This window comes from Symphalangus syndactylus, chromosome 20 (genome assembly GCF_028878055.3).
Source record: "Symphalangus syndactylus isolate Jambi chromosome 20, NHGRI_mSymSyn1-v2.1_pri, whole genome shotgun sequence".
NCBI lineage: Eukaryota > Metazoa > Chordata > Mammalia > Primates > Hylobatidae > Symphalangus > Symphalangus syndactylus.
Genome location: NC_072442.2, coordinates 40,306,289 through 40,330,603, shown reverse-complemented (window position 1 = coordinate 40,330,603; position 24,315 = coordinate 40,306,289). Strand labels below are relative to the sequence as shown.

The 24,315-nt window shown below is 45.7% G+C and overlaps 1 protein-coding gene across 12 annotated transcripts in view; it reads left to right on the top strand.

The window, feature by feature from the left end:
- IKZF3 (IKAROS family zinc finger 3) overlaps positions 1–20,919 on the top strand; it is a 108,219-nt gene extending 87,300 nt beyond the window's left edge. For 7 of the 12 annotated variants that reach the window (XM_055256122.2, XM_055256132.2, XM_055256131.2 and 4 more), the window contains 2 exons: positions 945–1,061; positions 12,176–20,919. In XM_055256122.2, coding sequence (XP_055112097.1) covers positions 945–1,061; positions 12,176–12,879 — 821 coding nt within the window. In that variant the 3' untranslated portion in view covers positions 12,880–20,919. Of the gene's footprint in view, positions 1–492; positions 828–944; positions 1,062–12,175 lie in introns of those variants that run through there. The other 5 variants (XM_055256133.2, XM_055256130.2, XM_055256127.2 and 2 more) reach the window with 2 other exon arrangements.
- The last annotated feature ends 3,396 nt before the right edge of the window (positions 20,920–24,315 follow it).

Here is a 24,315-nt window from a genome sequence, read left to right as displayed (position 1 = left end):
CTCCTGCCTCAGCCTCCCGAGTAGCTGGGATTACAAGCATGAACCATCACGCCGGGCTAATTTTGTATTTTTAGTAGAGACAGGGTTTCTCCAAGTTGGTCAGGCTGGCCTCGAACTCCGACCTCAGGTGATCCGCCCACCTCTGCCTCCCAAAGTGCTGGGATTACAGGCATGAGCCACCGCACCCAGCCCATAGGCAGTTTTTATTCACATTTTTATTAGAAATTCAATAGAGATGCGTTATACAAATTGTTCTTTAATTTCAAGGCAGAAGTGTTGCTTAGGGAAATTTTAACTGAGACTATTTTGAAATGTGAAGAGCATATGAAACAGATAATACAGAGCCCAGAGAAACAGAATATGAAAGATAGGAACTGAGAGGAGAGTGCTGAAAAAAAAAAAGAAAAAGAAAAAGAAAGAAACCACTCAGAATTTCAATACACAAATCACTGAGTAGATGTCTTGCTATCTATGTGAGTGTATCTATTTTCAAAAGCGCTGTTAACATAAACAGAGCAGTAAATCTGGGGCACCATGCTTTTTTTTCAAAGTTGTTAAGAATTATATCAGTCTGCAGGTGTCACACGCAGTTACTCAGAATCAGAAAGAAGGCTGATCGGGGGTTAGATCTCCATCTATCTATCTTTTTGCAACCAACCACGTCCAGGCTGTTTATTTAATACTTCCTCTTGCTAATGAAGGTACTGGTTGGGGATGGGTCGAGCTTTCCCATCTCGGCATAAGACTGCAAGATTTGAATGTGCCCTGGTGTCGGCTTCACTGACCACAGCAGGTACCCCAGGCAAGAATCTGAGCAGTTATAACAGGTAACAACAATAGAGTGTGCATCCAACTTCGGACACTTCTCCCTCCAGTTTATTTCCTTTTCTCCCCATGTACCAATGTGTTCTTTTCTCTCTTCGTTTTACATTTTTCCAAACCAGCAAGTGCGGAGGCAAGACACATCAAAGCAGAGATGGGAAGTGAAAGAGCTCTCGTACTGGACAGATTAGCAAGCAATGTGGCAAAACGAAAAAGCTCAATGCCTCAGAAATTCATTGGTAAGAATACAAACCTTTTTCCTGCTGTTGTTAGCAGATAGTTTGAATGAAATAACATAGGATGTTGCTACACAAGGCCCTTCCTAGCTTAACCTCTGTTAAAATAATTAGTTTTTCATTGTGTACTTTTATTCTTCGTGGTTCATTTTGATAGCTCTGGAAAATCGAATAAAAGATATTAACTAAAGCATCATCATGACAGGAGATGGGAGTATTTGATATCCAATTTCCTAAATGGATGTGATGTTTAAAATCCTGTTCCTTCCTCTTTACTCTGAATGACATATGTTGCATGAGAGAGTTTATGCAATTTATACCAGTAAGATGTTCAAGATAGCATTTTTGTAATCTTTTGTAATTATATTTTACAAGTTGGTTCGTTAGCATGCTCAAACTTTTTTCATGCTCTAAAACATATTGCCATATTTTCTTGAATTTGATTGAGAATTGGCTTTAAGGGAAAGTGGTTGGGCAAACATAGATTTAAATAACAAGGTTTGATTTAATCATTTGTCTTACTGGAGTTCATTTTTATGCCATTGGTTTTCACATTGTCAAAAAATACAGCAGAATGAGATGGCTATGAAATAATTATGTTCATTGAAGTGTTAGGACTTCCAAATGGCAGAGATATTTTGCTGAACTCTCCCAGATGTTTACATAAATGTGACCATGATATTTAAAATAGACTTGTATTTGTGAAGTAGACAGCTGAAATTGAATGTATCAGTTTTGCTATAAATTGAAAGTTGGTGATATTGAACAAAAATAGTTATCACATGAAAATAGACCTCCCTCAACATCAGTAATATTTTAGAAACCTGTCTCAGCCTCTTTTTCCAAAGCTGCTTGCAGCTGTTGATGTTTTATTTCAGTCCTTTTGTATTTATTCTTCTCAATAGCTCTTACAGATAATAAGTTGCCTGCCTGGTTTTTAAATCTGACTAAATTTGATTCCGGTATAGATAATGTTTTGACAAGCAAACATTCTATGTGAATTATAGAGGTCTATTGAAAGAACCCATATATTTCAAAATTACCTAATTTGGTATTTCTGCCTACTTATTTTGACTAGCTGAAAAGTTTTTATGCACTTTTAGTCACCTTAAGAATAAATTTTGTCAGAGTAAAGTTGGTATATTTCAGTTTAGGGAGATCCCCTCCTCCTTGCTGTCCTCCCTCCCCTTGGTGAGACATGTCAGGGGAGCATGTAGTGACTTCCATTTAGAGTTTAGGCACAGTAAACAAATGTTGAGTTTAAGACATTGTCTACAAATATTGCCCATATATCTTTTGGGCTTTACTTACGTGAAGAGGTTCTGACTGGAGTACAAAAGAAAGCTTGCCTCATTATTCTGAGTGTATTTTAGTTTGGAGAAAGTTATGGGTTTTGTTTGTTTGTTTTGAGACGGGGTCTCACTGTACTGCCTAGGCTGGCGTGCTGTGGTGCAATCACAGCCTCGAACCCCTGGGCTCAAGAAATCCTCCTACCCCAGCCTCCCAAGTAGCTGGAACTATGGGCAGGCACCACCAGGCTCAGCTAATTTTTAAACTTTTTTGTAGAGATGGAGTCTCCTTATGTTGCCCAGGCTGGTCTGGAGAAAGTTTTGACTCTAGAAATGGCTGAAGCCGACATGAGGAGGGATATCACAGGGAGAGCTGGGCAAGAAAAAAGTGTAAAGCGACTTCATTTTTTTTTTTTTTCTTTTTTTTGAGACAGAGTTTCACTTTTGTCGCTCAGGCTAGAGTGCAATGGCACGATCTCGGCTCACCGCAACCTCTGCCTCCTGGGTTCAAGCAATTTTCCTGCCTCAGCCTCCCGAGTAGCTGGGATTACAGGCATGCACCACCATGCCTGGCTCATTTTGTATTTTTAGTAGAGACAGGGTTTCTCCATGTTGGTCAGGCTGGTGTTGAACTCCTGACCTCAGGTGATCCACCCGCCTTGGCCTCCCAAAGTGCTGGGATTACAGGCGTGAGCCACTGCACCCAGCCATGACTTAATTTCAATCCAGTTGTGGTCTATGCATTTTGGTCTAAGAGAACTAAAATTTGAGAGACAGTCCCTAGTATTTACGGTTGCCCTAAACCTATAGTTGAACTAAAGCCCTACTTAATATAATAAAAGTTGCTTTGGTATTTCATGGGTTCAAAAATATAGCATGTTTCATATGTGCAAATTCATGCCATTTTGCCTGTTGCCTCGGGGATCTATTTCGTTTGTTTGCTACAACTGCAACCAGAGGATTTTCACTTCACTACTTCCAGACTTGTGAGAGATGCTGATCTTGTAGGTGTTGATTTCTCTCATCTTCTGAACCATCACATTCTCTCTGTGCTGGAATCAGAAACCTAGTAGAGTTAGCTCTTGATTGAGGTAGCAACTTCAGAGCTTTGGGCCCAGAATAACTGGGGGAATTTTTTTTTTTTTTTGTAAATTGTGTTGTAGTGCAATAAGAAGAGTACTGGATTAGAAGCTAAAAGACCCAGGTTCTGATCCTAGCTCTGTCATTTCTTAACTGTGTGTTTAGACAAATCACGGAACCTTTCTGGGCCTCTCTTTACTCATCTGTGAAATGAGGAGACTGAATAGGTGATGAAGTGACCAGGAAGTTTCCTCCCATGTACAAGTCTGTGAGATTAATTAGAAAAGAAATAAAAGGCAGCAACTATTGATACCACTGTGTGTTTAGAAAGCCCATGTGCGTAACTTCAGATAGCCTTTTTCTCAAGGCTATACAGATAACGGTGTTTATGCTGTAAACCATATCCTAGGTTTTTAGGGTCTTTTTTTTTTTTAGGAAGATGGTATAAATCTGAGAATCTAAAACACAGTCATATTAGCCTGACATTCACGTGTTTTACTTAGGGCAGTACTACTTGTTCATTCACTCTTTTGTCCATTCATTCATCATACAGAAGGTTAAGAGTTCCTGTCATATATATGGTATTCTTGTTCTTGGGCACTGTTCTAATCTTCTTGCATTAACTTATATCCTAAACTTTTGTTTGAAAGGTTTTTAAAAACTAAAAATAAAAGAAACCCATTAAATTATTTAATTGAATCAACTTTTGTGATAGAAAGTAGTAATGTCAACGGAGGGAAAAAGGAACATTATCTGTGACACTGTGCAGTGTATGAGATGAAGTGATGTAAAACGTGGGGCTACTGTTTTCTCTCCATCTCCCCTCGCCTCGCCTCGTCTCGCCTCACCTCACCTGTCCTCTCTTGTCCTCTTCCTTCTCTTTCCCTCCCCTCCTCTTGCCTCCTCTCTTCTCTTCTCCTCTTCTCTCCTTTCTCCTATATTTCCTCTCTAAGGCACTGTTTTTTGAAGATTCAGCTGCCAGGGTAATGGCAATGGGTAAGGTGTGAAGGAAGAGTGAGTCATTCCCTTTAATCCTTGCTGACGGTTGCACAGCACTCAGACCAGCCTTGACTTCCCTGACCTGAACTGTGAGGGTAAAGGTGAAAATAGACCAACAGGTCAGCCTGCTGCTATCTCAGGCGGGCTGGAGATAATTACCAGTAGGGAGCATTTTGCATCCATTAGAGATGAACTGGGGAAGAGGGACAGATTGGATCAAGTCTAAATGTATTTTGAGACACAAACATGCTCTCAAGTTGGAGAAAAATAATTTTTTTTCTAATTCTCCAAGAAATTTTGTATGTCTTTGTTTCAAATGGGGAAAAAAATGGACACAAGTCCATCGGGAATCACCATCTTTACATTGTCAGAATAATTCTGTTTAAGTTGTTCTTTTCTAAGGACAAGAAGACCTTCCTTTGCACATACTGTCCTTTAGGGGATTTCCTTTCTCTGAATCTTGTTCTCCTGTTATAAACTTGTTTGACTACACTTCAAACTAGGCCATCCTCAAATACTTGGCTCAAAATGGATTTCTCTCTTGGATGCAGAAGAAAAATGACTACATTTCTGCATATTTCTCCGATTTTTATTCTTTCCCAAAAAAACAGATGTTATTCAGACTAAATTGGTTACCATAGCATCTCCTTATTTTAAAAGTTTTATGTATTACTTTATTAAAGGAAGTTTTCATATCAAAAAGAACATGAAAAAAAGATCTCACTCACCTGTGGTAAACATGTTAATGAGGTTTTGACACTTCAACAAACCATCGGATCTCCCTGTGAAGTAACTAATGAGAAATTGCTTGCTTTGGTTAACAGCAACAGGAAGCAGTTTTAATACCTGTTTCTATGAGAAAAAAAGTATTTTTCCAACCCCTTCCCAAAGGCCTGATGTCCATAATCCTGTAAGCATTACAATGTCATAGTATTTTTGGGATATTAGGAACCACCAGTGAGGCTCTTTTACCATGGAAGGAAGGAGGATCAGAGAGGTGGAGTGACACAGCTGGCAGGTGACAGAGCAGCGCCAGACCTCGGCCTATAAGGCACTGCAGTCCAGGCTCTTCCTTCCCCAGGAGGTGAACAAGAGCAGTGCATGTCATGCGCGGGGCTTTGGACAGCGAGGAGTCTGGTCATTGAAAGTTGGTGGGAGAGGCCAGGTGCAGTGGCTCACACCTGTAATTCCCCACTTGGGAAGCCTAAGCAGGTGGATCACTTGAGGTCAGGAGTTCAAGACCAGCCAGGCCAATATGGTGAAACCCTGTCTCTACTAAAAATACAAAAATTAGCCAGGTGTGGTGGTGGGTGCCTGTAATCCCAACTATTTGGGAGGCTGAGGCACAAGAATTGCTTGACCCCAGGAAGCAGAAGTTGCAGTGAGCCAAGATCGCACCAGCTTGGGCAACAGAGCAAGACTCTGTTTCAAAAACAAAAAAGAAAATGGATAGGAGGGAAAAAACCCTTGAAGAAGGGCAATTGTTCTCCCTCAAGGGTGATTCTATTTAGAAAAGAACAGTCTTCCCTGGTGACTCCATGAGAACAGATGATATCCACACAGCACTTCCCAGTGTCTCACAGAGGACAAAGACTTCTGCAGCACCAAATGTGGTCTCCAGCTCAGCTTTCCCCAGCGCCACCCCCACAGCTCTCTGTTCTTTCCTCCTTCCTGTTTCTTCTTGTTCTCTGGCTCCCCTCTGTTTTCCACCTCCTGCAAGAAGTGTTAGTTTCACTTAGGTTGAGATCAGAGCCATGATGATGATTGGATATTCCATTTTCCTGCCTTTTTTGTTCATTTGCTTTCAGATGTGTGCTGATAAGAGTGAGGGATAACACTTGTGGGAAATTATATGATGCAGCAGCAAGCACATTTAAGTGACTTGAAGAACTTTAAGACTTAAAACCTGAATATTTCACCTTACCACATCATGGTGACTATAAATATTGGATTTCTGTTATTTTTCTAAAGGTTCGATCATTTTGTCCCCCTCTTCAAGAAAACCTTTCAATGGCTCCCAGTGGAATCAAATCTAAACCATTCAGTCAGGCCTTCTGAGCCCTCCACAATCTGTCTTCAACTTACCTCTTCTAATTTTATCATTTCAGCCAACCAGTCCTTTGCTTCAGCCACAGTGAACTCCTCCTCCCTCTTCTGTGTAATATCTCACTCTTGTCTGAATGGCCTCCCTCACGTCTGCCCTTAAAATACACATTGTAGGCCAGGCACAGTGGCTCATGCCTATAATCCCAGCACTTTTAGGAGACCAAGGCAGGAGGATCACTTGAGCTCAGGAATTTGAGACAGGCCCAAGCAACATAGTGAAACTCTGTCTCTGAAAAAAAAAAAATCAAAAAATTAGCCAGGCATGGTAGCATGGGCCTGTGGTCCCAGCAACTTAGGGGGCTGAGATGGGAGTATCGCTTGAGCCCAGGAGGTTGAGGCTGCAGTGAGCTGTGATCACGCCACTGCAATCCCACCTGGGCAACAGAGTGAGGCCCTGTCTCAAAAAAGAAAAAGAAAAAGAAGCACACATTGTCCACATTCCCATACCCCTGTGTTCTCTCTCTGCTCCATCCTCCCTCTGCACTCCAGGCAAGTTTACTAGTCTGCTTCTTATTATAGATACGACTGTCTCCACCACCATCACTATCACCACCTCTGATTTCATGGAAACTTTATAGATGAATCTTTGCCCCATATTAAGTGTGGCATATTTGAGAAGTAGCTCAGTTTTCTCTTTCTACTCTCTTGGCTACTCTATGTTTTGTTCTACCATGTAGCATTAAGGATACTGATTTGTCATGAAATGATGTAAATGCTGCATCTCCTCTAGTGGATTGCAATTTTGTTGTATTCCTCAAATCACCTAACCATGGTGGTAAGCAAATAATGAGAATAGAGTGCTTACACATGCCTGGCACTGTTAAGCACTTTATAGACATCGTAACAACTCTGCGCAGCATATACTTCTTGAGTGCATGTGCTGGTCCATGTGGAAAAAAGCAGTTGCTGCCACTAAGCCCCCTTTCCCTCTGCTATGGGAACCATCGCAGCAGAAAACCTGAAGTCACTGCTGGTGGTGGGGTTGTGCAGCCATGGGCAAGGTAGCAGCCAGGAAACATCAGTTAACACTCAAGCATATACTGGGATATGTGGGCTCTTGGTTTACATCCTGGTTCTCTGTTCACCAACTGGGCAATCTTGGAAAGTGAATCAAACTGTTTGTGCTTTAGGTTCTTCATCTAAGAGATGATAATTCATACCTTAAAAGGTATCATACAAAAATTAGCCAGGCATAGTGGCACGTGCCTGTAGTCCCAGATACTTGGGAGGCTGAGGCAAGAGAATCACTTGAACCCGGGAGACGGAGGTTGCAGTGAGTCAAGACTGCACCATTGCACTCCAGCCTGGGTGACAGAGCAAGACTCTGTCTCAAAAAAAAAAAAAAAAAAAAACTATCAACCCCTAATGGGCTGGCAAAATGAGACAGTATGCAAAATATCTAGGATGGCACGGTGGATACAGCAGGGGCTTAATAAATAGTACTTATCATTATTGGGATTATTGTATATAAGACACAATGCAAGGTACTGTGAAACATAAAGACCAGAAGTAAACGTATTAGGGTGGTGGGTCTTCCCCCTCAACCCTGCAGACAGAGTTCTGAATCCACTAGCTCAGTTAAGGGCCCTTTTAGCTCTAGCCTATGATTCTGTACTTCCAAGTTGGCATTTAGAAGCCAACAACCATATGTCCTCACCACATTGCATCAGTTCAGGTCAGGTGGTTTCTTAGTTTAGAGTTAACAAAGCCAAGATATAAGACATTGACACCTTTAAAAAGAACCACAGGTAGGGAATGGCCCAACCAGGCAGCCTTAGTTTCTAAACTTAGGACTTGCTGTTGCCGTGTGTATTTTTGTTGGAAGAAGACCTCTAATTCAGCCTGAAGCTGGTATCATGAATCATTTAAAGGTGTGGTGTGATTTTGACTAGAAGCTGGACCAGATGCTCCGTGCAGGTTTGGAAGCAGTTACACTTTTGTGGTTTGACTAACCTTTTTTATGAGTGTGTTACTAAAGAAACGTGAGCTGTTGGCTTTTCAATTACTGTAGTTTACCCTTTCTGAGTTTCATACACATTGAGTCATCGTGTCTACAGGTGACTGATAATCATCTGCACTGCTCAAGTTACCGTAACTCAGAGACGAGGGGATCTGATGATTGCAAGTTGCATGCACGTGAACATCTGAGGCTGCCCCATCTCCTTAACAATGAACAATGGTCTGTGCTAACTACAGAATTCAGTCACATATTTCCACTCATCCAGGGGTTGTTTTGCCTTTTACAATTTTAGCACTCAGCTGTTTTCTGACATATGCTGCAGGTGGTATAGATTATGAAATTGTAGGCCTTGTTAAGTAAAGCAAACTCTAGGGAGAAAGGATAAAATCAGAGTTTGTGATGTGCCTACCCCACCCAGAAACCTTCTGGAGCCTCTCTGTTGGGTGAAAAGAGAAGTTTCTCAAGGACCCCTGGTATTTAGGGAGATGAATAGAGGTGTCCACAGTGGAAAATAACCAATAACCTTAAAAAGGCCAAGAAACCGAAGTTCATCATTTCTGTGTCACATTCTAGGGAATGAATGTCTGTGACCTTAGCTGGCTCTCATGTTCTCAGTCTTCCAGATGGCCTTGACCAAAGATATATCCAATCTGGAAACTGAAAATAAAAAACATTGATTACTTTGGCCAAGGTCTACTCTGCTGTTTTTTCTCATTGAGTTTCCAAGACAGGGTGTCTTTCTTTGCATATTTTTTTTTCTCTCAGGTATTTCTCTGGAAACTATCAGGTTGGCCTTAAGGTCAGCTGCTTGTGGGGATGCAAAGACAAATTCATCTCATGGGAATAGATCTTTTAGCTGGTTCTTCTGGCTCCAATTTCTCACTGTTCTGGTCTGCCTTACACATTGCTGTTACGTTAACCACAAACCTGCCTTTCTCAAGGGCAGGTAGCCTTGGCTCTTTGTTCAGATTCACACCCTACAGTGGGCCATTCGGAATGCCCACCATTCGGTCCTACCATGCATTATCTTTTTTCAGTGTTTCCCCAAATGTAGGATGCAAATTGCCAGCAGGCACACGGCGCGTTTAAAAACCTGGGTCCACACAGCAGGACAATTATTTTCTTTCCAGTTCTCTTTCAGTCTCCCGGATCATAATAAGGAGAAAAATTTAGACTTAATTTGATGCCAGTTGTCTCTAACACTAATCTCACACTTGGTAATCTCTGTTTTTAACAAAGGGGGAAGGGATCTTAGTCTCCAAGTTCTCACAGTAGTATCCTATCAAAATTTAATGAAATGCTCTGTTTCATTGTCTTTATTTTTCATAGTTACCTTCTACTTGTGGAAAGTGATTCTGGTTTTCCGTTTATGTTAGTGATATAAAGTTTCCTTAAAAACCACATTTATTTTAGAAAAGAAAAAAAGAAAGAAAATGTGAACCAAATCAAACAGAGAAAAAAACCCAAGCATTTACCAAGTGTTTTCCATGTGGCAGGCCCTGTTCTAAGTGCTTTCCAGTGACCCTGTGAGGTACATACAATTATCTTCACTTTACATGAGGACACGGAACACAGGTTAAGTGACTTGCCCAAGGTCACAAAACTGATGACCAATGGAGCCAGCATCAAACCCAGCCCATCTGACACCAGAGTTCGTTCTCTCAACCACCACACTGCCCTGGTGTGTGGATATTGCAGAATGTGAAGGAAGACTGAAGCCTGAGAAATACTGTATTTCATACTTCTTGATCACGTTTCAGCCAGACTCGCTTACTGTGCATGTCCCGTGTAGTCCCACCTCTCTGCCTTCATTCCTGCACTCCCCCTCAGCTAGGATGTCCTCTCCCGCTTCTCTGAAAATCTAAATTCTTCCAGTTCATCAAGACCCTTCTCAAAATTTAGATTTTCCAAGAATGCTTTCCCTTCCCCAAGTACTTCTGAAGTTTCTGCATTCCCTTAATGCCTAAATATACAATTTATACCAAATTGTCTTGCCCGTGCCTGTATGTTACCTTATTATTCTTTTTAAAGAACATGTTACTTCCCTGCCTAAATGCCTCAAATGTGGGCATTTAGAATAAAAGCAAAGACCTCCATAAAGCAAAACAGTCCTTCTACAACTTTTTTTTTTGAGACAAGGTCTCACTCTGCCACCCAGGCTGGAGTGCAGTGGTGCCATCTCAGCTCACTACAATCTCCGCCTCCCAGGATCAGGTGATCCTCCCACCTCAGCCTCCTGAGTAGCTGGGACTACAGATGCCTGGCTAATTTTTATATTTTTTTGTAGAGATGAGGTTCCTCCATGTTGCCCGGGCTGGTCTCGAACTCCTGGGTTCAAGTGATCCTCCCTCCTCAGCCTCCCAAAGTGCTAGGATTACAGGCCTGAGCCACCGCACCCGGCCAACTTTTAACTTATACTTCTTCTCGAGTTCCCTATATATAGGTCTTATTTCTCATCCACTAGGTTGGAGACACCTCAAGAACCGGAACTGGTTCTTCCAATCCTTTTGTTTTCTCATGGCATTTTTTCTTCTCCTTTATTTTCATTGCTGAACCCTTTACTGTATGGCAGTGACAAATTTTGGAATCTCAACATGCCTAGGAAACATTACGAAGGGTATGGTTTAGCAAATCTCTCCAGAATCCGACCTGACAGAATGGAGAAGCTCAACAGTGACCTCAGCCTCACCTCCAGCACTTGGCTCCCCTTCCTCGCTTTCTCTCCCGTCTCCCCACCACTCACCACTGAGCACATCTGCCCTCACTGCAGTCCCCATCCCTGCCTTCCCTGTGACCAGAGAGCCTCTGTTTTCTAACACACAACACCCACACACCCTGAAGGTGGCTAAACTCTGTTTTCAAAACTTCTCAGCAGTTTGACATGAGAAGTAGGAGAGGGTGACCACAAGTATATTTTTTCAGTTAAGTGTGAGATAGGCCCTAATGATCACATGTGTATCAGAGATACACTTGCCAAGCAAAGGAAGAGAAACACACTTTAGGAAAGGGACAAAGACCATGATCTCTTCTCAAGAAAACTTTTCTCAAACTTTCTACATTTGAAGCTCTTTCACTTCAGTCTCAGTCAGCCAGGACTGGTGAGTTTGGGGAGTAGCCAGTTGGAGTCTGGGGGGCTATTTTCTCTATCTCTGTAGCTATTTAAAAAGCTGCCAAGGTGAGGCACTGAATGTCCCCACTCTTTGCAGCACTTCCGTCCCCCTGGCTACCTAATATTGCAAGCAGAAAATAACAAGCAAAAGCAAAATAAGAGTTGGGAGCTGACTGTGTCTTAAGAGATCACGAACTATAGCAGAAGCCCCAGGCTCCTGTGGGCTGGTGGCTCCCTTGTCCCTCTAGCCCCATCCTAGTGTTCTGCTTCTTTCCCTCCTTTCTTGAGGGCTCCCCTCTGACATGCACAGTGGGCATACCTTACCATGTGGCCTCAACTGAACCACATCTCCGCCCCTCTCTTCTGCCTGCTGGCTTTATTTTAACCATCCAAACACATTGCTGCCGACCAGTGTCCCCTGAGACAGCACCATGGGAAACCATTCTGCCAGGCTTGGTCCTCTTGAGCAGCAGGCAACTTAACTCTCCTCCCTTTTTGAGGTCTCTAGAAAATATTCACAAACTCTCTGCCTTGGCAGTGTTCCCTTTGTAACCCTTTCTGTCCCTTGTTCCAGGTGAGAAGCGCCACTGCTTTGATGTCAACTATAATTCGAGTTACATGTATGAGAAAGAGAGTGAGCTCATACAGACCCGCATGATGGACCAAGCCATCAATAACGCCATCAGCTATCTCGGCGCCGAAGCCCTGCGCCCCTTGGTCCAGACACCGCCTGCTCCCACCTCGGAGATGGTTCCAGTTATCAGCAGCATGTATCCCATAGCCCTCACCCGGGCTGAGATGTCAAACGGTACCCCTCAAGAGCTGGAAAAGAAAAGCATCCACCTTCCAGAGAAGAGCCTGCCTTCTGAGAGAGGCCTCTCTCCCAACAATAGTGGCCACGACTCCACGGACACTGACAGCAACCATGAAGAACGCCAGAATCACATCTATCAGCAAAATCACATGGTCCTGCCTCGGGCCCGCAATGGGATGCCATTTCTGAAGGAGGTTCCCCGCTCTTACGAACTCCTCAAGCCCCCGCCCATCTGCCCAAGGGACTCCATCAAAGTGATCAACAAGGAAGGGGAGGTGATGGATGTGTATCGGTGTGACCACTGCCGTGTCCTCTTCCTGGACTATGTGATGTTCACGATTCACATGGGCTGCCACGGCTTCCGTGACCCTTTCGAGTGTAACATGTGTGGCTATCGAAGCCATGATCGGTATGAGTTCTCGTCTCACATAGCCAGAGGAGAACACAGAGCCCTGCTGAAGTGAATATCTGGTCTCAGGGATTGCTCCTAAGTATTCAGCATCGTTTCTAAAAACCAATGACCTCGCCTAACAGACTGCTCTCAAAATATACTCAGTTCCAAACTTCTTTTCATACCATTTTTAGCTGTGTTCACATGGGTAGCCAGAGAAACACTGTCTTCCTTCAGAAATTATTCGCAGATCTAGCATATTATTACTTTTGTGAAACCTTTGTTTTCCCATCAGGGACTTGAATTTTATGGAATTTAAAAGCCAAAAAGGTATTTGGTCGTTATCTTCTACAGCAATGGAATTAGTGGTCCCGGAGATGTGCTATATGAAACACTCTTTCTGAGATATATCAACCACATGTGGAAAAGCCTTTCAGTCATATGTGCAAATCCACAAAGAGGAAGAGCTGACCAGCTGACCTTGCTGGGAAGCCTCACCCTTCTGCCCTTCACAGGCTGAAGGGTTAAGATCTAATCTCCCTAATCTAAATGACAGTCTAAGATAAGTAAAAGAACAGCCATAAAATAAGTATCTGTTACGAGTAACTGAAGACCCCATTCTCCAAGCATCAGATCCATTTCCTATCACAACATTTTTTTAAAAATGTCATCTGATGGCACTTCTGCTTCTATCCTTTACCCTCCCATCTCCAGTGAAAAGCTGAGCTGCTTTGGGCTAAACCAATTGTCTATAGGAGAAAATCTATGCCAGAAGAACTCATGGTTTTAAATATAGACCATCATCGAAACTCCAGAAATTTGTCCACTGTGGATGATGACATTGCTTTCCTTTGGTCAAGGTTGGCAGAGCAAGGGTATAAAGGGGGAAATTGTTTGGCAGCACCAACAGAAAACAAACAAACAAACAAAAAACAGCTACCTAAAACTTCTTGAAAGAGTTCATGGAGAATTGGTGATACAGACCCAAAGCAAATTTGCCAATGATTTTTTTCCACAAAAGAAAGTCCAAAAAGTATGGCTTAGCCTCCCCCTCCCCACAGGAGAGGAACTGGAGATAGATGGCATGTGTGTTTAGATTGGAGTTGAGCTCCGGAATGGGGTGAGGAGGGACACCTCTATTGAGAAGTTCTCCTTGATCAGGCAGGCTTCGGCCCTTTTTTTCCCATTGAAATGGAACTGCTGTATTCCATGAAAATTCTTGAAAGTCTGATCACGGTTCTGCAGATGTATAAGTCATCCTTGTCACTCATAATGTGTACATACTATCAGGAGGAGTGCTGTTATCATTGTAAAATTAGCACTGGAATAGGAGGTCACAAAATGCTTGCTAATTAGCTCTGTGACTTTGAGTAAATCGTTTAACTTTTTTTTTTTTTTTTTTTTTTGAGACAAGATCTCACTCTGTTGCCCAGGCTGGAGTGCAGTGGTGCAATCATGGCTCAGTGCAGCCTTGACCTCCCCAGGCTCAGGTGATCCTCCCACCTCAGCCTCTTGAGTACTGGGACAACAGGTGCACACCACCATGTCTGGCTAAATTTTGTTCTTTTTGTAGAGATAGGGGTCTCACTATGTTGCCCATGCTGGTCTTGAACTCCTGGGCTCAAGCAATCAGCCTGCCTCAGCCTCCTAAAGTGCTGGGATTACAGGTGTGAGCCACCACACCTAGCCTCATTTAACTCTTAAAACTCAGTTTCTGGCCAGGCTTGGTGGCTCACACCTGTAATCCCAACACTTTGGGAGGCCGAGGCAGGTGCATCATTTGAGGTCAGGAGTTCGAGACCAGCCTGACGCACATGGTGAAACCCTGTCTGTACTAAAAATACAAAAATTAGCTGGGCAGTAGTGGCACACGCCTGTAATCCCAGCTACTCCGGAGGCTGAGGCAGAAAAATTGCTTGAGCCTGGGAGGCAGAGGTTGCAGTGAGTGGAGATCGCACTACTGCACTCCAGTCTGGGCGACAGAGTGAGACCCTGTCTCAAACAAAACAAAAACAAAAAAACCTCCGTTTCCTCATCCATAAAATAGGAATTAGATTTAAACGTTCTCTTAGATCCCTTCTAGCTTTAATTCATATGTGATTATGCAGTAACCACAAGGTATTTTTTAAACCTCCTAATGTATGGATATTAAGCAGAAGAGTATTTATATGAATACATATTTCACATTCCTTTGGTATGAAAATGGTGTGTTAAGTTTTTCCTTTAACCACTGAGTTGTGAATGTGAAGAAGGTGGTGGAGAGGAACAAAAAACAGAAAAGTATTTTGATCTTGCCACAAAGCGTACACACAAATTGGCACATGCAGCTGTTTGCCAAAGCCTTTTTTTTTTTTTTTTTCCTTTTTAAGAAATTATGTTAGGGAAAATAAATTCTGCTTCCAGGGACAACTTCATGGAGCCTATTTACAAATTAAGAGTCAGCTTTGTGAACATTTCTACCAGAGCCAAGAATCCCAAATTCCTGGTAGATTAGCGTTTTATTTCTAAAGGGCTTATGCATTCGGCTCCAACTCAACTCGTCTATGTGCTGCCAGTAATTAAAATGTTCCACCTCAGACTGCACAAATGGCTTATCCTTCTTTGTGGCATGGCGTCTGTCTCAGGAAAAAAGGTTTTATGAAATTCCATGGCAACAGTCCCAACATGTTTGAGACTTCAGCTAAAGGAATGGATGTATTTTGGTGTGTAGTCTTCAGTATATCACTGTATTTCCGTAATACTAGACTCCAAGCTATGCCAGATTGCTTATTCCCTTTGTGAAAGAGGAGTTGCTCATTATGTTCTTGAAATATCACACATCCTGTTGGTTCTTCAAGGGACAAGAGAAAGGGAATTTGGAAGCAGGGATTAGTAGAAGAGAAAACGAGGGAAAGGAAGCCTTTCCACCAGATTAGTGTTCAAGTCTTTGCAGAGGAGACCAACTTTTTTTGTTTTGTTTTGTTTTGAGACAGAGTCTTGCTCTGTTGCCCAGGCTGGAGTGCAGTGGCGCAATCTTGGCTCACGGTAACCTCTGCCTCCCGGGTTCAAGCAATTCTCCTGCCTCAGCCTCCCAAGTAGCTGGGATTACAGGTGCCCACCATCAAGCCCAGCTAATTTTTGTATTTTTAGTAGAGACGGGGTTTCACTCTGTTGGCCAAGCCAGTCTCAAACTCCTGACCTCAGGTGATCTGCCTGCCTCGGCCTCCCAAAGTGCTGGGATTACAGGCGTGAGCCACCACACCCAGCCTGAGACCACCTTCTGCATCTCAAGATTATGAAACCAAGGCCCATTCCACCAGCCTGGGGACTCTTTTTATAGATATGATCCTCCTTTTTCCTGTGACTAATGAATTTGCTGCATGATTTCTATTCTTCTGAGGTTAGTTTTCTGAGTAAGGTGACCACTCACAAAGGCACTTTCTTTGTGGCATTCTGAGCCTAGATTGGGGCCCATCAATTCCAGAAAAAATTTATGTGTGGCAACTCTGCATCCTTAAGTCTCGAAGTTGAACCAGACATGCAGTGGTTACCATCACACAGATAAACACTTCCTTCTGTACATACCCCTTATGCTGTACTAATTAACCAACCCCTTGCCAAGGCTGGGGAGGTGAGGGTGAAGGAGAATCTTAGCAGAAGAAGGGCAGAGTCAGGACTTGCATCTGCCACTGCTGGGCACTGAAGCCCTGGAGCAGCTTCAGGTAGTACCTGTACTTTCTCATGCAGACTCCCTCTGAACAAGAGCCTTGTAGGCCCCTCTCCTTCATTTCCCACCAGCCTCTTATCAGGTGGGCCTTCCACCATACACCCAGGAGGCCACGGTCTGAGGAACAACCAAACCCATGCAAAGGGCCAGGCGCGGTGGCTCACACCTGTAATCCCAGCACTTTGGGAGGCTGGGACAGGCAGATCACCTGAGGTTGGGAGTTCGAGACCTGCCTGACCAACATGGAGAAACCCCATCTCTACTAAAAATACAAAATTAGCCGGGCGTGTTGGCGCATGCCTGTAATCCCAGCTACTCGGGAGGCTGAGGCAGGAGAATCGCTTGAACCCTGGAGGCGGAGGTTGCGGTGAGCCGAGATGGCGCCACTGCACTCCAGCCTGGGCCACAGAGCGAAACTGTCTAAAACAAAAACAAACAAACAAAAAAACCCATGCAAAGTTTCCTCGCAGCCAAGGTGACAGAACTGGGCTGAGGGTGGAAAAGAAACAGAACCAGTGCTCCAGGTGTTTTTTAATTTTTTAATTTATTTTTATTTTTTTTGTATATATATATATATATATAATTTTAGAGGACCAGGGTCTCACTATGTTGCCTAGGCCAGACTCAAACTCCTGTGCTCAAGCAATCCTCCTGCCTCAGCCTCCCAAGTAGCTGGGATTACGGGCATGCACAAACAGTGCCCAGCTCTCCAAATGTTTTCTGTCACTACCTGAAGTGTTGCATCGGTACTTCCTACGGAGAGAAAACTAAATAGAAGTGTCTCTCCCTTGAGCCTCCACCACTACCACCAGAAAAAAAAAAAGAGAGAAAATGAACTCATCAGTCTTTAGTTTCCTCAAGTTATTCTCCCAAAAAGACATTCGCCTTGGCACAGATAAGCCAGCTAATCTTATGCTTTATGACCCATTGTGAGCTGTTCCTGACACAGCCTCTGACTTTGTCAGTGACAAAATTTCTCACCTTTTAAATGCAGTGCTTAACATTTTGTTAGGCCCATACTCAAAATGGTCCAGATATAAAATGACCTCAGATTTTGATCTCCTAGACTCAAACAATCCTCCCACCTCAGCCTCCTAAGTAGCTGGGACTATAGGCACACCACCATGCACAGCTAATTTTTTTGTATTTTTTTGCAGAGATGGCGTTTTGCCATACTGCCCAGGCTAGTCTCAAAATCCTGGGCTCAGGCAGTCTGCCCACCTCAGCCTCCCAAAGTGCTGGGACTACAGGCAAGAGACACTGCTCCCAGCCACAACCTCAGATTTCTTTGGCAAACAGAAATGTTTAAGAACACAAAATTTTGCTCAGTTGAAACACTGTGTTACTATCAAATCTCACATCCACATAAAGTTTTTCTTTTCGGCTTTGTTTCGTGAGGAAGAGACAGAACATAAAGTTTTTCCAGGTAGCATCTGTATCACTATTATTCTCCTATTTCCTGCCCCACCCCCACCTCCCTAACCCCTACTGAATGTGAGGTTTAGAATGTTTTAAGGAGGGTCAGGTGCCTGTAATCCCAGCACTGTGGGAGGCCAAGGTGGGCGGATCACCTGAGGTTGGGAGTTCGAGACCAGCCTGACCAACATGGAGAAACCCTGTCTCTACTAAAAATACAAAATTAGCCCGGCGTGATGGCACATGCCTGTAATCCCAGCTACTTAGGAGGCTGAGGCAGGAGAATCACCTGAACCTGGGAGGCGGAGGTTGTGGTGAGCCGAGATCGCACCATTGCACTCCAGCCTGGGTGACAGAGCGAGACTCCATCTCGAAAAAAAAATACAAAATTAGCTGGATGTGGTGGTGCGCACCTGTAATCCCAGCTACTCGGGAGGCTGAGGCAGGAGAATTGCTTGAACCTGGGAGGCGGAGGTTGCAGTGAGCCGAGATTGCGCCATTGCACTCCAGCCTGGACAACAGAGTGAGACTCCATCTCAAAAAAAAAAAGAATGTTTTAAGGAAAAAAAGTAGTACTGTTACATATAATCCCAGGTGATAAGACCACAATGGAAATGTTTCTTTTAAGTCCTCACTTTAAAGTGTACCCCACTGAAAGGAGGTATGTTGGACTCTAGCAGAGATTTGGAAACTCTGGGACACTCAAGATGTGAAAGAGCCTGGCTATCTGAGGACTCAAAGAGTCAGCATCGGGACTTGTGAGCTCAAGAAAAGAAAAGGGAGTGGTGAAACGTTGTCCTAAAAGCACCAGGAACAGAAGGAAAAAAAGCGATATATAGTGATACCTCATCTTTTAGAGAATTGGAAGCTATTTTTGTGTTCACACAGAAAGTATAGTTCAAAAAACCTCTATATCCAGAGTTCAGACAAGGAGAACGATTTGAGATATAAGTGCCGATGAAGGAGGACAATTTTGATCTGAAACCAGCAGCTGGACCAGGGCCACCTCAGGAAAAGGACTCTGTTCTCCAAGGCTGCACAACTGAATGGTTCTGAGAATGAGCCCAGGGTTTGGGACTCCTGACCCTTTAGGACCATGGACTCAGAAGAGCCTGAAGGAGAGTTGTGGGCTTTAAACTTCTGAGAGCTTGTAAAGTAACACAAGACTGTGCCTCTCCCTTGCCCCAGCTGTAGATAGTCTTTGCCCCACCATTGTTATGAAGACACACAGGTTTTTGCAGTTTGAATAAACTGGATACAAGTTTCCTCTCTTTTTTTTTTCTTTTTGAGACAAAGTCTCACTCTGTTTCCCCAGGCTGAGTGCAGTGGCACAATCAAGGTTCACTTGCAGCCTCAACCTCCTGGGCTCAAGCAATGAGCCATCCTCCTGTCTTAGCCTCCCAACTAGCTGAGACTACAGGCGTGGGCCACCACACCCAGCTAATTTTTGTCCTTTTTGTAGAGACAGGGTCTCACCATGTTGCCCAGGCTGGTCCTGAACTCCTGGGCTCAAGCAATCTGCCCACCTCAGCCTCCCATAGTGTTGGGGTTACAGGCGTGAGGCACCGCGGCTGGCCTGAGTTTCTTCTTAATACTGTATCACAATAGTGGGCTGTCTTATGTGTTGGTATCGATTGAGCTATTTGAAATAGGAATGTTAATGGGTGTATTAAATTTTTGTAAGGATATAACAATATCTACCTTCCAAGGATGTTGTGAGGTTTTCCATAATTTTGTATATGAGCTGATGTTACCTTTGAGGGGTGGTGTGCATTATGTTGGATGGTTGTAAATTTTCAGTGGAAAATGTACCGTGTCCTAAATTTAAAGACGTGAAAAATATCCCAAGACCATACTAGATCATAATAGTAATTCCTTTACAAATGAATTATGGAGGTAACTGATCTCTAACACAGTTTCCTTCATGTTGTTTTAATGCACAAGGGCAGAGGATCTGCTGACCCTTGGAACCAGCATGAGCTAACCACATGCTATAGATACTTCATGGTGTCGCACCCAGGCAAGCCAAAGCGCTTTGCTCCCTCACTGTCTGTGAGTCCTCAACCATTAGTACCCCACCCCCCGCTGCTCCAGAACTTGAGTTTCTTCAAATGCTTCTCACTGTTCATCTCTCCACTGACCCCACTCTAGAAAGCCTGGAGAGAGTCCCAAGATGCCACCCACCTTCCCCAATCCCTTGCCAGAGATCTGTGAGTCTATCTCACACTCTGTAAGTGCCGCTTTGCTTCTCTTGAAAAGACTGAGAACACACATTTTAACATGTTAGGAAAATGGGGCAGCCTTAAAAATGACTGATCCCACCGCCAGTGACTCATGTATACTCCAGGCTAGCAGACAAGGCCCTTTTTGGTGGGCCTGCTTCTGTGGGTTCACAGAAACCAAATTACTGTGGGTTGCAAAGAATTAGCAGGTCATTTACAAAGCAGACATCCCTTCACCCAGACTGTGGTTTTGCATGCTCAGTTTCTCAGTCTATGAGCTTTGGTGCAGGATCATTTTGGCTACTGGAAAAACCATAGCTTATTTTAAATTTCTGGTTGCCAAAGCCACCACACATGTGGTCTGTGGATGACCATTGTCTGCAGAATGATGAGGAAGGAACAGAATGTGGTTTGGGGTTCAGGGTGGCCTTCCCACTGGGAGGGAAGGCGGGAGGGAGCCCTTGCCCTGGGTTTTGACACAGCCTGTGCTCACAGCCTCTCCTCTCATCTGCATTTCTCAGAAATGCCCTCCCTGCCCAGTGGTGACTTTCCCTCGTCACTCCTATGGAGTTCTACCCGGAGCCCAGCCATGTGTGGGACTGTGAAGTTTACTCCTCTGTAAAGACTGTTAAAAGAAAGTCAGCTTCTGAAATGTAGCAATGCTAACCCTTGCTGGAACCCTATAAGAAATAGCCCTGCTGATAGTTTTCTAGGTTTATCATGTTTGATTTTTACACTGCAAAATAAAAAAATCCTGGTATGTTTGAAATTAGTCCTTGTGCATCCTTATCATTTGTGGCTGCTGGTGTCAGGATGTAGAAGGGTTTCATCCCGCCCCAAGGAATACTTTCTTAATTTTGCCCCTCTATTTCTTAAAGTCCAGTTATCAAGAAAAATGAATTATCACTGAAATAAAGGTTCTCACCTGACGCCTTGCTGAGCCTACCACTGTGATCCTGCTGCTGGCCCCTGTACCCACTTGATAGGGTTCCTTGTTCCACTGGTTCTTAGTTCACTAAGGAAACTGGAGGAGGTTGAGGACCTGGACTTAGCATGATCAACACATTCAGCATGGTGCACCCCTATTCCAAGTCACTGCTCTGCCTTCCTCCCTCAACAGAGATTCTTCTTAAAATACAGTCAAGTTCTGACTTTTTCATGTGTGGGGGCTCATAGGCATCCACATTGGGAAACTTGAGTTGCAGTCCTTAAACTCGACCATATTTAAATACAGTTTTTAGATACTTGGAGACCAAAACTGAAGGTGTTAGGGGGAAAAGTCCTAGGAGAATGGCATAGGGATGGGGCTGCTTTCTTTCCATCGTGATTGTGTTCTCTCTTAGAAAACATTAGAGAAGGTAGAGAGAGTCTGGCCTTCTGCTCAGCCTCATCTAAAGCACCCTCCATTTTCCGTCTTCTGTGGAAGAGGCATGAGAAAGATGATCTGAAGTTTTAAGACCAGCAAGTGTGGGGCCAGGCTGGCCCCAGCACCCTCTGGCTCCATGATCAGCATCATCTCCCTCCCATCAGCACCCCAAAATGTCCAAACTGGCTGAGGGTCTCCTACAGGTTTCCCAGTCTTGCTCAAGCTGAGGAGGAGAAAGGAATGGCATGGCACCCTGCCTTTGCATTTTAGCACTGAATACATTCACAAACGGCCCCTCAGTAGCTGGTTTTCAGCCCTGGAGAGAAGATTATATGGCCTTCCCCATCCCCAATCCCTCCCCAAAGCAGAAGCAGCTCAGGCAGAAGAGAGGGAGACAGGGAGACCCTGACCCCCTTTGCCAGTGAGCAGGACCAGAGGTCCACACTGGCGTTGGGGTTGAATGGACTCCCAGCCTGAGAAGAGTTTTCCTTCCTGATCTTGGGAGCTAATTCGATGCCCTAGAGGGTGGTGGGCCTGGCAGTGGAGGCCACCCCACACCTGCACCCTCCTTCTCTCCCTCCCCCATCACTCAAAACCCCGGACCATTCACTTAGGTTGCTGTGCCCAAACCTCCACCTGCAGGCAACTGCCACTCAAGGGCAGGCAGGGGGAAAGGACCTAGCTTCCTGCCCTCATCTCCTGTCCCTCAGAATCCAGGGTCTGAGGAAGAGTGGAGGTCACAGCTCCAGGAAGACCAGAAACACTGGCCCAAGGGATGGTGGAGGGGCACATTCGGCCCAGGCCACAGTTCCGGCTGTGGAGCATTCCCGGATCAGACAGTTGTTTGCATAAAAGCCAAAAGCCACTGCACCTGGGGTGGGGAGGCCCTCTGGGGAGGTGCTCCCTGGCTTAGGGGAGAGGGGGGAAGGAAGGTGTCATGGAAAGTCCCTGAAGGACACGGGGTGTTGAATTTGCTGTGGTTTTGTTTTTAACTCTGTCTTGACCTGTGAAGTAGGCAGCTGCCTCCCTTCTCTGCAAATAACAGACCTTCCCCCAGAATAACACATACCCAAGGAAAGGGCTGCAGTGGAAAGGCCTGCGGGTGATGGCAGCTGCCCCCCTTCCCCAGGAGTGAGGGGGCAGGAAGCCCCAGAACAGTCTTTCCCATCACCTCGCCTCTCCACCCCAGTCCCCTGGCCCCCTGGCCCAGAAGAGCTGCCTAGGCAAATAAACCACAGCACTGGGGGTGGTGGTGGATGGGAACTAGGGGGGCGATGCCACCTCCTCCCCCGGGCTTGTCCTTCCACCGCCCAATCCCCATCTCACCCCCACTGGAATTGCATTCTCAGTGTCTCACTGAGAATATCTCACTCACAGACCTCAGCTGCCCCGCTAGACTCCTGGGGAGCTGTGTGTCTCTTTGCGTGGTGTGTCTGTCTCCATGTGTGCCTGTCTCTCTCCCTGCATGTCTGTCTGTGTTTGTGTGTGTCTGTGTATCTCTGTGTGTGTGTGTGCGCGCGCGTGCATGTGTCTCGTGTGTGTGTGTGTGTGTTTGTGCATGTTGGGGGAAAGCAGGCTGAGTCAGTGAATCCAGCAAAGCTCTGAAGTCCCAAGCAAAAGACAGTCGCAGACTCCCGCAAGTATTTGGAGACCTGGTTCCAATCCCAGCCCTCTCTCCCTCTCGGGATGAGTCCAGACACTTGACTTCCCCTTCTGGGCATTGATTTTCCCCAGAGCCAGGGATCTCTGAAGGGCCTTCCAGCTGGTACTCCTAAGACTGGCCTCAACCTCACTGCACCAGCCGGGCTCCAAGTCATCCCTCTCTCTCCTCTCCTCACTGGGCGCTGGAGCTAGAGTAACAGTGGCCCGGCCCGTGACTCTCCAGATGTCATTTTCCTAACTGTTCTATCAAATTCCAAACCTGGGCCCCAGGGGTAGGGGACACGGTCCCCTCACCTGTGGAATTGTAGGAGGCTCGGAATAATGCGCGCTGAGGCTGGGTCTGAACCCCCGGCCCCGCCCTTTCTCAGGTTCTCCTCTTAATTCTGCGTGGACCCAGACCCCAGATTCCCGGCTAGGGTGCCTGGGAGAGGAAAGCGAGGCCGGCGGAGGGGGGGCAGGGGTGCGGTGCGCGGTGGGAGTGAGGGGGGTGTGAGGGGAGGGGCAGCTGCACTTCTGAGAAACAGCTCGGCGTCTCAGCAGCCCGCAGCCTAACCCCCTGCCTGCGGCTTCACAGCTCCCTCCTCCCGCCGCCCACGCCGCTCGGGGCCTCTCCGGGGGTCGGCAGACCCGGCGGAGGCGGTGTCTGCTGGGGAGGAGCGGCAGCTCGGGGGACAGCAAAGTGGAACCCATGCGGGGTGGGAGTGGACACGGGGGAAAGCGTGGGTCGCGTGACACCCCGGGAGTAAAAGGCCTCCCCTCATCGGGGTCCCGAGCGCCGGATCTCGGGGTGCCCGCGTGTCCCCCCGCCGCCCCCACGCTGTCCTATCATAGCCCGAGCAGGATCCAGAAGTGAAACTGCCCGGGTCACAGCCCAGCGCCGCTGCTGCACCCCGCCCCGCCCTTCCGGGCACTGCCGCGGCGCAGGATCTCCCCGCGCTCGGGCGCCTGCGGGGAGGAAACGGGGGAGGGGCAGGGGAAGTGCCCCGCGGGCATCTGCAGCGCGCGGCCGCTCTCCTCGGGGGTGCCCGCGCGTAACCGGGGTGGGAACCTCGAGAGACAAGAGCCCGGGAGGCCTGGCCGCGGCGCCCGCACTTCCCGCGACGGCCGCTGGGTGTCACTGCAGCCGCGCGGCTGAAT